Source organism: Dendrobates tinctorius, unplaced genomic scaffold (assembly GCF_039654945.1).
Source record: "Dendrobates tinctorius isolate UK_male_01 unplaced genomic scaffold, ASM3965494v1 ptg000007l, whole genome shotgun sequence".
NCBI lineage: Eukaryota > Metazoa > Chordata > Amphibia > Anura > Dendrobatidae > Dendrobates > Dendrobates tinctorius.
This window is the reverse complement of record NW_027361675.1, coordinates 44,737,452-44,749,942: the sequence shown is the minus strand read 5'-3', so window position 1 is coordinate 44,749,942 and position 12,491 is coordinate 44,737,452. Positions and strand designations below refer to the sequence as shown.

The following is a 12,491-nucleotide window of genomic DNA, read 5'->3' as shown; positions in this document are numbered from 1 at the left end:
GGGCTGTTAACTCCGGATAATTATTGAGGAAGCACTGCACCACCAGGTTCAAGGTGTGAGCCAGGCAAGGTATGTGTCTGAGTTTTGAAAGGGCTATGGCTGCCACAAAATTCTGGCCGTTATCACTAACTACCTTGCCTGCCTCAAGATGTAGACTGCCCAGCCATGACTCAGTTTGTCGCTGCAAGTAGTCGGCCAGTACCTTCGCGGTGTGTCTGTTGTCGCTAAAACACATCATCTTCAACACAGCCTGCTGACAGTTATCACTAGCTGTTCGATAGTGGGACAACTCGTGTGCAACACTGGCAGCTGCGGATGGAGTGCTCGTATGACTGCGCTCTGTGGATGAGCTTTTGCTTCTGGAGGAGGAGGAGGAGGGTTGAATGCCTACAGCCAACTGTTTCCTATACCATGGGCTAGGCAGCACTGTCCCACTGCCGCTGTCCCCTGTGGACCCTGCATCCACCACATTAACCCAGTGCGCAGTGATGGACACGTAACGGCCCTGGCCATGCCTACTGGACTATGCATCTGTTGTGAGGTGCACCTTTCCACTCACTGATTGCTTGAGTGCATGGACAATGCGGTCTTTCACATGCACGTGGAGGGCTGGGATAGCTTTTCGTGAAATGAAGTGCCGACTGGGTAGGTCATAGCGTGGTACTGGGTAGGCCATGAGCTCGCGGAAAGCTTTGCTTTCAACCAACTGGTAGGGCATCATCTCTAACGAGATTAGTTTGGCAATGTGGGCATGCAAAGCCAATGTACGCGGATGAGAGGATGAGTACTTTCTTGTCCTACTCAGAGTCTCTGGTAGGGTGAGCTGGACTTGAGAGCTGCATATGGTGGAACTAGCGGTGGACATCACGGACTGAGAGAGGGTTGGTGATGGTGTTGTTGGTGGTGTTGCTGATGGCCTAGATTCAGTCTTTCGTAGCAATAACATTGTGATTCCATGACTGATTTGCCCTTGCGACGACACCTCGACATTTGCTGCTGGTGGTGTTCTAACCAGTGGGCCAACAGTGGGGGAAGCGATGTAGCGTTGCTGACTACCTTCATTCGGAGCAGGTGCACATGTGGTACGTAAGGTTTGGTAGTCCGTCCACGCTTGCAAGTGCATGGTGGTTAAATGTCTAAGCATGCAACTGGTATTCAAATTTTTCAGATATTTCCCTTGGCTAAAGGTCTTTGCGCACTTCTTACAGATAACTTTTGCCTGATCATTAGAATTTTGTTCAAAAAAGTGCCACACTGCACTCTTCCTACTATGGAAGACATTTTGAGGCCTTGCACGCTGTGCTAATTTGACCGTCTGGCCAAGCTGTCCTGCAACTCTTTTAGTTTTTGTAACTCGTTTTTGGACTGCTACGGTCATGCCAGATAACAGCTGTTGCGATGTCGTTGCCTGCCGTGGATCCTCCTCCTCCTCTTCTGAGCTATTGGCAGTGGTACCCTTTTCCCCCAATGGATGCAAATCTGGGTCAACAACTGGGTCATCCATCACCTCTTCTTCAATTTCATGTGTACCTTCCTCTGTGTCACCGTGAAAGGTGGTATAGTTTGCGGGAAGGGGCACCTGAGTTTCATCAGGGTCTGCTTCTGCCTCAGTACACTGAAAGGACAATGTAGTGCTCTGAGTGAATGTACCAGCCGAAAAATCTAGCAGTGGCTGTGCATCAGTGCACTCCATGTCAGATTCATCTTGGACTGGGGAATTCACGATTTGACTTGCTAACCCAGGCATGGTATGTGAAAAGAACTCCATGGAGTAATCGGTAGTGTGGCCAGCCACATCCTTCACTTTTGGTAGGGGTGAAGGACACAAGGAAAGGTGTTGATCCTGACCAGGAGCCTCCACTGACGACTCAGTGCTTTTATTTTTTGAAACTTCAGAAGAGGAGGCGACAGAGCTGGAGACTGTGTCAGCAATGTAAGCCAAAATTTGTTCCTGAAGTTCTGGCTTTAAAAGTGGTTTACCTACTCCCAGAAAAGAGAGCCTTTGAGGCCTTGTGGAGCCAGACGATGATGCAGGCTCAACACCTCCTGCCTTAGGTGCTATTGTGCTTTTGCCACTACCAACAGACTACCGTCCACTTCCATGGCGTCTTCCACCATACTTCCTCATTTTTGTGAAAATGTACCCAAAATGCCACCAGCTATATGGTACTGTAAAACAAGGTAGAAGGTGTATCTACTATTGGTGAGAATTTGAATCTCACTATAGATTTGAGGCCACTGAACTATTGTCTCAGGCCCAGGAGAGATTACACCTCAATGTAACAGGTTTAAATTGGATGATGTATGACAATGAGTAGGGTGTCTATAGGATTGGTGAGAATTTGAATCTCACTATAGATTTGAGGACGCTGAACTATTGTCTCAGGCCCAGGAGAGATTACACCTCAATGTAACAGGCTGAAATTGGATGGTGTATGACAAGGTGGAGGGTTTCTATAGGATTGGTGAGAATTTGGATCTCACTAGAGATTTGAGGATGCTGAACTATTGTCTCAGGCCCAGGAGAGATTACACCTCAATGTAACAGGCTGAAATTGGATGGTGTATGACAAGGTGGAGGGTGTCTATAGGATTGGTGAGAATTTGAATCTCACTATAGATTTGAGGACGCTGAACTATTGTCTCAGGCCCAGGAGAGATTACACCTCAATGTAACAGGCTGAAATTGGATGGTGTATGACAAGGTGGAGGGTTTCTATAGGATTGGTGAGAATTTGGATCTCACTAGAGATTTGAGGACGCTGACAATGATGCTCTCAGTCCAAGTATGGCAGCAGGCAGCCTAATAAGCAGGACTGCTGCACACACAAAAGGGTGGAAAAATGAACGCTTGGTAACTGTGCAGAAAAGAGGAAGAAAAGTATTTTTGCTTTTAAAAAAGCAGTTTGCACAGCAGTGTGCAAACAGCAATGCAGCTATCAGGGAGCCTTATAAGGCAGCCTAATAACCAACAGAGCTGATGCACAAAAATAGAGCCTCCCCTGTCACTGCACACAAAGTGTTGTGTGTTGTGAGTGGAAATCGCTAACAGCAGAAGCAGTTTTTTCTTCTTCTTCCCTGCCTAACGCTCTCCCTTCTTATGAATCAGCAGCAGCAACCTCTCCCTAATGCTAAGATCGGCAGAAGTAAGATGGCGGTCGGTGTGCACGCCCTTTTATAGCCCCTGTGATGCCACACAAAGCCAGCCAATCACTTGCATGCCCTTCTCAACGATGGTGGTGACCGATGCCTATGTCATCGCGTTGCCCACAGTGTGCGTCCTTCATCATTGGCTGAAAAAGGGCGCTGGAAGCATCATTTGAAACGCGACTTTGGCGCTCTGGTCGCCGACCTCACGCTATGGTTGGGTTTCATTTCATGAAACCCGACTTCAGCGAAAGTCGCCGACTTTTGAATATGACCGACCCGTTTCGCTCAACTCTGATGAGAAGTAATTTACTATAGATACTACCATGAAATGGATAATATCTGCTACTAGAGGGAAATTAGGGCATTTATATTTTGTATATTAGAGTATACTAACAGTACATTACTTTAAGCCACTAGTGAATAAATAGAATGGTTTAAGTTACAAGCTTTTTCTAACTTAATTATTTCTAAATATTAAATTATACGATACACACATAAAACATTTCTAAAGAAGATGTATTAGGACATACAAATATATGCAAATTAACCTAGATACAGTATATTAGAAAGAAAATCACAATTCAGAATGTAAACTTATGTCTACCTCATGATGGTTGCGCCATAAAGATAGGCATACTGAGAAATCTGTGTTCCATTCTGAACATGCATTTTACTTAGTTATTACGAGCTGTCATATTATCCAGACAAAACTTCAATAAAAACCTCATCTCATATAAAACATAATAATCAACACTGGTGAGCACTAAGAAATTGATAGAAATCTAAAAATTAAAAGGCATAAAATGTAATATTAGATCACATCCTGCAGTGAATTCCCCATTAGGGTATGTGCACAGTACACGCTGCGGATTCTGCTGCGGATTTGGCCCTGTGGAGCCGCAGCAGTTGCACAGACAGTGTACAGTACAATGTTAGCCAATGGGATTTCAAATCCGCAGTGCACATGCTGCGGATTTTTCTGTGCGGATTTGCTACGGTTTTAAATCTGCAGCATGCCAATTCTTTCTGTTTATTCCGCAGCGGCTTGCCACCTGTTCCATTGTCCAGGTGTCAATCTGCAGAGGAAAACCGCTGGCCAATCTGCAGGAAAACCGCAGGCCACTTTACCTGCGGTTTTACCTGAAAATCCGCAGGTGAATCTGCAGCATGTGCACGCAGCCTTACACTGACTTGATGGTATCTACAGCAAGGCTTCTTTTAGAGAAAGCAAGACCCCGGGCAGAAATTGTAATTTAGACCTATCCTTCAAACACATGCTCACACTGTCATCATGATCAATTTTTAATAATACAGGTCTTTAAAGAGACAATGTGCTATAAGATATATTATACTGTAATACACTTGAGGCCCAAATCATCAAAGTTTTTAAGTCAAAATTCTGTTGTAAAAAGCATTGAAAAGTCACAAGTTTTGGTGAACGTGAAGCTGAGATAACATTTTGCGACTTTTTGAGTTCTCACGCCATTTTTGTCTAGCTCTGACAAAGCAGGTGAAGCTTGGCAGAATGGGAGCATAACAACTGCTGCTTGTCAAATGCATGACGAGTGGAGTGTTCTTTACACTACAAACCTTACTCCAGTCCCTGACTAGAGTAAGATTAGCGGGAAGGCGCACACGGCAGGGCACACTACTTCTCCAAAGATCCTGATTTATAAAAAGGCATGGAGCAACTGGCACATTCCCACATGAAGATCGGCATGTACAATTCTGGTCTTAATGAATCCGGCCTATGTGTTTCTTAACTGTGAACTGTTCCTACACTAGGATTACTTGTACTTATAGAAGACTGTAAGCATGGTAGTGCCAGCAAAGAGACAGCCACAGCAATGCATATGCAAATTTGTCAGACAGAGTGTTCCTATAATACAATGTCTGGATTTCTTCCATTGCCCAACCCCTACTATGTCACCCTGGACTTAAAGAAATTGTATACATCATAAAATATATTGATTTCAATAGTGAGATACACTATTCAGGCAAAGGTAAAATAATGCTACCAATAGAGCTCGTTCACACGACTATATTTTTGAGAAAACGGACAGAACAAGGAAGAATGTTATTCAGTGGCGCACTGACCGAATCTGTGTGTAAATAAATTGCAGCCTGAACTTCTTTCTTCCGTGAATGGGTTGAGACTCACCCATTCAAGTCTATCGGTACATGAAAAAAAAATTGGATGCCACAGCGAGACGCAGGATAGCATCTAACTTTTCCAGCGTTCATTGCAATTCTGTAATTGTTCTTGTAAATGATTAATAGCTGCTGCTGTACAAAATGGATTGCATGCAGCCTACAAATGGATGACATGTGAGGAAAAAAATCATCCCACTTTTCTAGATGAAACTCGGAATGATTTTTTATACACTCGTGTGAATTTACCCTTACAAGTCAGTTCATGAATTTTCTTCCCATCTTAATATTTCACACTCAACTGTGAGTGGTGTTATTATAAAGTGGAAGCATTTAGGATCCACAGTAACTTAGAAGTAGCAGACCTCGTCAGCTAAGGGCTGAGGAGCACAGGTCATAAAATTCCCCAATACTCTGTTGAACTTAAAACTGCCTCTGTCACAAATATCAGTAGAAAAGCTGTGAGCTGGGTGGCATTTCACGGAATCCATGGCCGAGCAGCTGGATGCAAGCCTTACATCACCAAACACAAGACCAAGCGTCGGATGGAGTGGTGTAAAGCTAAACCGTCACTGGACTCCGGATCAGTGACAAAATGTTCTGTGGAGTGATAAAGTCAGGTACTGGAGTGAGATCTGTGGCATTGGGAACGCTACAGATCGTCACAAATTAGACAGGCTGCGGCATAAAGCCCCCCATCCCTACCCAGCTCCACCCATTAGGGCAGAGCTGGGAGAAACGTGTTTAGAAGCCAAAAGTAGCAAACTTTAGGCACTCTTCTTGGCATTTTTTCAGCACTTTTCCAAGAGGAATCTGACTGAAATAACATAATATAAACAGTATTTAAAACCATTATTTAAATTACCTTCTAAGCAAACTAAACCCAAAAAGAAAACGGTTTCTGGTCAGCCATCTACATTATATTAGCACTTTAAGACTTTTAAGAAGTATTTGGTTGCTTTCGGTGGAGGAAACGGATAAGAGTGTTTCCAGTCTACTAACTAAAGGAACATTCTAAACGTAATAGATGCTGAATATCTAACCATTCAACCCATGTTGTCAGCAAAATTAATTATGCAAAATATCCATTTGACTTACCGGAAATGAATGAATTCAGGTCAGATTGAAGAGATTTGAACTGGTTAGTGTAGTAGTCTCGCTGTTCTTGTGTTATCCTCCAGGGGTCCTCGGAGTAACTCTCTGAACAGTCCTGTGATTCTCTTTCAACTGAAAGCGACTGCTGTGAACAGAAATATTTTTTTAGAGAAACTGCGGCATGAAACCTGTACAAATAAAATCACCAGGGAATCTCAAAAATCAACTAAATCACAAATGTAAAATTATATAGATCATAAGTAATATACCTAAGATTACACTGCATTAGCCCTTATAAGTCTTTATCTACAGAATTTGCTACAGCCAATCAAGCACAGCTTACAGAATATGTTGAATCAAAACATGGAATACATAGCGATCAAGCCTTTTCGCAGGGCTATATATACTAAAGGGAACCTGTCATGTCCAAAAAGCTATTCATCTGCTGATATGGCATTAATATGCAAATAAATAGAGTTAAAATCCTACTGGCTTTCCTTATTGGAGCAGCGGCTATAGGGAGAATGTGAAGTTATATCCTCCCTGGAGCCACTAGCTTTCAGTCAAATGTAGACTATGTAGACAGTACAAAACCAAAAACAAAACACAAAACAAATATCCTAAAATAAAAAAGTAAAAAATAAATTGTGCATGAAGGTAGTAATAATAATAAGGGTATTTACTGTAGTTAACATAATTTTGAACAAAATAATGTACAAGCCATCCCGCCATGTCACGGCAACCCTTGTGGGACAGTCCTAAGGCCTGTTTCACACTTGCTTTTTTTTGCAGCGCGTTTTTCCCGCAAAAAAATGCATTGAAAAACGCATACAAAAGCATACAACTGCTGCGTTTTTTTCAAGCATTTTTATGAGCATGCATGAAAAAAACGCAGCGTTTTTATGCGTTTGTATGCGTTTTTAGTGCGTTTTTACCGCGTTTGCGTTTTTTTCCAACATTAGGTGGCCCCTCACACTAACCCAAACCATGACTTTACTAACCCTAACCCTGACCCTAACCCTAACCCTAACCCTGACCCTAACCCTAACCCTAACCCTTAACCAAACCATACTTAACCCTAACCCTGACCCTAACCCTTAACCAAACCATACTTAACCCTAACCCAAACCCTAACTAACCTTAACCCTAACCCTAACCCTGACCCTAACCCTTAACCAAACCATACTTAACCCTAACCCTGACCCTAACCCTTAACCAAACCATACTTAACCCTAACCCAAACCCTAACTAACCTTAACCCTAACCCTAACCCTGACCCTAACCCTAACCCTAACCCTGACCCTAACCCTAACCCTGACCCTAACCCTAACGCTAACCCTTAACCAAACCATACTTAACCCTAACCCTGACCCTAACCCTTAACCAAACCATACTTAACCTTAACCCTAACCCTGACCCTAACCCTAACCCTAACCCTAACCCTGACCCTAACCCTTAACCAAACCATACTTAACCTTAACCCTAACCCTAACCCTGACCCTAACCCTAACCCTAACCCTGACCCTAACCCTTAACCAAACCATACTTAACCCTAACCCTGACCCTAACCCTAACCCTGACCCTAACCCTAACCCTAAACCCCCTTAACTAACCCTAACTTTACCCAAACCCCTAAATTCCATTGTCTAAACTAATGGTAAAAAAAAAACGCATGTGCAAAAAAACGCATACATAAGCATGCCAATGCGCACATATGCTCACCATAGACTTATAATGGGTGTCTTGCTGTAAAAAAACGCATTGCGCGCGCATGCGTTTTTTTGAGGCAAATCTGACGCACAAAAAATGCAACAAGTTGCATTTTGTGCGCCCGAGCGCATACCGCAAAAAAACGCATGCGCAGTAAAACGCGTACAAACGCATGTGTATGCGCACATAAGCGCATCCCATGCAAAGTATAGGGAAAAAAAACGCATGCGCTATTTAGCGCTAAATTACCGCGAAAAAAAACGCAAATGTGAAACCAGCCTAACACTTGTATTTAAAACCTTTCCACTTGTCAAGCCACGTAAATGTGAACAAGGACAATTTTTGCAATTTATTTTTTACCTTTTTATTTTAGGATATTTGTTTTGTGTTTTCTCTGTGTAAAGGTCATGTGTTCAAATGCATTTACATTTTGCATACACATTAATTTACTTTTTCAGCTCAGACCCAGTTTCTCATTCAGTTCAGTGTGCATTCTGTGCATATAAGTGTGTGACCGCACTGTTTCTGAGTTGGAAAATCCATCCTGTCTGGCCTATGCTTTTACTGGTGGTTCAGCCCCACTGTCCTTGTTCACATTTACGTCACTTACAAGAGTTAGGACTGTCCCACTAGGGGTACTGTGACGTGGCGGGAAGGCTTGTACATTATTTTGATCAAAATTATGTTAACTAAATACACTTATTATTATTACTACCTTCATGTAATTTTTGCAATTTATGTTTTACTTTCTTATTTTAGGATATTTGTTTTGTTTTTGGTTTTCTCTGTGTAGAGGTCATGTGTTCATATGCATTTTCATTTTGCATACACATTAATTTACTTTTTCAGCTCAGACCCAGTTTCTAATGTAGACAGTACAGCATTCACAATATAGTGAATAGTGACTATAACCACTGCCTGCACCGCCCCAATGACTGAGACCGAGTGGCTGCAGGGAGGATATAACTTTTAGTTTTTCCCTGTAGCCGCTGCTTCAATAACATGGCTGGGCAGAATTGTAACGCTATTTACATGAAAATTCATTCTATGTATACAGGTAAATAGCATTTTTTTGATGTGACATGACAGGTTGCCTTCAGGCAAAAACGCTCGTATTTGGTGCGGAATTTATTCAGATTTCTAAATGGAGATCTACAGCATTTCTGAATTTAAAATTCATGCACATTTATGTGCATTATTTGTCACAGAAATGCACTAAAAATGTAAAAAAAACACATGCCAGGCCATAGGCTAAGGAGACCAATTTGAAGAGATTTATCAAAGTCTTAAATTAAACTAACTAATTACTTAGATCCTGATATGCAAAATTGATGTTGAAGGCTATAGACCTAAGGAGACACTACTGCCAGATCCTTACAAAAACATTCTTTCAGATATTTATGAGATACAGTGCTGTCATCAACACCTTGTGATGATTAATCCCATCTATGTCCCAAGAATAAATACATATTTTCCACTATTTAAAAGGAATCTGCCAGCAGGATTTCTGCCCACAAACTATTTTATTTGCATGTAGTTCTCTCAAATACAAGTCTAGCAATACTTGTACATGGCCAGTCAATTTCTCCGTTATTAAGAAATCAGTGTTTGGACTGATATGTAAATAAGGCTGAAGAACTATTTGTAGATCTGAAGCCTCTGTCACTCCAGCTCTATTCCCCTCCCAACGCCGCCTCCTCTTACTGGATGGGGAACTACGACCTGACCTGACCTGAAATGCGATCTAGTGAGCAGATCCCACTGAACAGTGGTCACATCTCCTCCAGGACCTACTATTGCGATTTCTGGTTCTGCTACTTGTAGCTGCCAAATTCATACTGCGAGAGGCGCTGGTGATTGATGAGATGTCAGAATCAGAAGCTCTAAGTGGCACAAGCTCGGTCCAGTCACTGAGATTTGGATGGCTGGGCCCTGTAGTGTCACATAGTATATGTTGTTTAGCAGGAGTAATCACCTCCCTGCTTTGACAACTTGGACAGCACCACACCCTACTAAAGCTCCCAGCTTACTGCAGGTAGCCAACAAGTATAGTTAGTGCTTCCTCTGGTTTGCCGCTGTTACTCAGCTCCTATTTTGTCTGTAGGTTCCTTGTTAAGACCTCAGCCAATTTAATTACTACTCTTCTGTCTTCTGATTTGGTACCTTGTCTGCCCTCCTGCTTCTGATCCGGTGACCTGACCACTCCTGCCAACTTACAACACCAGTCCCAAACCTATAAAGAAATTAGTTTAAAAGCTAACAAATAAGAGAATATGTGTTTTATTAGATAAACAAAATTATTAAAAGTAAAAATCAGGATGATTAAAAACAGAACCACAATAGGCAGAAAGATGACGTAGCAGGGATAATGACTGCAGGCAATATATTAATATATGTAATACCTGGTGACAATATTTTATAGGTATTGTACATAAATGCAAATCAGTAAATTTGGAAAATATATAAATACATGCATATTCATGATGAAAAAATTAGTATGGTAAATGAATAATGGTAACATATATCAAATATGACTCAAATAGGACCTTTAGGATTAGAGTACAAGACACAAATTGCATAACTGAACCAAGTGAATAGTTGATCCACAGCCTATACAAGAATATATAAAGTGCCTAGTGGCATAAGATGATAACAAGAACATGATTCTAAATGACTTTATAGAATGCAAAAAAATGGACCCATACCAGAATGTGCCTGCATCCCTGTAATGATGTCAACCCCAAGATATGTTTCAGCGCAGCCTTCTTTAGGAGGTGGTGTCAGAACAGGGGAACACAGCATTTATGTGGCGTTGGCCTTATCAGAACCCAGGCTACAATCATCGTGTGGCACATATCCCTAAACCCATTCCCGAGTAGGTTCGGATTCGGCATCATGCAGATTAGCATAATGGGTGGGGGTACACATCTGCAAATATGATGCACTGCACAGACACGCCGACAAGGGAAGGAAGGATGGAAAAGGGGGTGGGTAAATGATGACGAATGTGAAAACAAGTGAAATAGGAAATGAATAAGTCAAATGTATAACTTATGATGAATAGGGGAATCTATAAAAAAAATACATAATATATGCAACATACATAAGTAAACATTATGAAGTGAATGAGTGAAATGCTTGGATAAAATATAATTAATGGGTGAATGCATTGTGTGACTGTATACGTTTTGATGTGTACAGCAGTAAAGGACCTTCACATTTTTCTCTGCAATTTAATTTTTCAAAAATTGTTTTATAAAGATTTGATATCTAAAACATCTTTTTCTAGTAAGGAACGGGAAGCTATTCACTTCCTGGAACAACTCCGGGATGAACCATGCAAACCAGACCTGGTTTTCTGCATTCGTCAAAAATCTCAAAAAAAATTCCCCCCATTATTTATCTGTCCCCTCGTTTATCTTTTTGTCAGACTGTTATCTGACAAATTTGAAAAGATTCCACATTCTATTCATCATGATAACCTGACCAATGCACGACGTAATAGTTCATGCAAAATAAAAAAAAATTGGAGAGATGTAGTTCTTAAACCCGCAGATAATGGAGGAAATGTAGTCATATCGCCATCTGAAATGTACGCAAAAGAATCCTGTTGGCAGGTAAATGATTGAAAATGTTACAAAAAAACAACATTTAGTACACTTTCCTTTCTCAGTCTTCAATTTAAACAGGCACTGAAGTTAGCTCTGGACAACACAACCATGTTATGATAGTGTAGCAACTCATTTGTGGAAAATAGAGGACACACTAAAAACTGCAACTAACTCTGCTGGTTCCTGTACAGACTAGAGATCCTGACCCCACAATACCTAGTAGTTCCTGTGTGAGCTGAAATAGCACTAACAACAGACTAGACAATGGCAACTTGGACCTATACTACCTGAAAGATCGTCAAGCACGTCACGTTCCTCATAAAGAACTGGAAGTCAGAGCAGAGTGCAAATTATCTACACAAGGGAAAGTGTGCTGAAATAGAAAGAGAGTAAAACATACCACAAATTACAAAATAAAGGTTTATGTACGTACTGTTAGAGAATAGGCTACCTACTTCCTAAAAAGAAACAGAAGGTAGGTGAAGTTAAATAACATAAAAAGTGGATAGATAAATCCTAGCTGGTCGTTCACTGACTGGCTTAAACTACAGCAGTATGGCTGGAGATCCAAATGAGACTATCACCACCAGGAAACACCAGCAGGGGGAAAGTATATAAAGCTGAACTTGAAAGGTTATAGGGCAGACAAATGACTAAATGAAAATAGCCTAACAAACTATGAAAATAGGATAACAGAAACTAAACATCTGGAGAAATGGTGCAACTGCTGTGGCTCAGCGGACAGAAGCCGACCACAAAGCACAGGGTTCGAAC

At 41.5% G+C, this 12,491-nt stretch overlaps 1 protein-coding gene across 6 annotated transcripts in view; it reads right to left on the bottom strand.

The window, feature by feature from the left end:
* Nucleotides 1–12,491, bottom strand: part of REPS2 (RALBP1 associated Eps domain containing 2) — a 301,690-nt gene that overhangs the window by 144,141 nt on the left and 145,058 nt on the right. For 4 of the 6 annotated variants that reach the window (XM_073574114.1, XM_073574109.1, XM_073574121.1 and 1 more), the window contains exon 6: nt 6,400–6,541. In XM_073574114.1, coding sequence (XP_073430215.1) covers nt 6,400–6,541 — 142 coding nt within the window. The remainder of the gene's footprint in view (nt 1–6,399; nt 6,542–12,491) is intronic. The other 2 variants (XM_073574130.1, XM_073574104.1) reach the window with 1 other exon arrangement.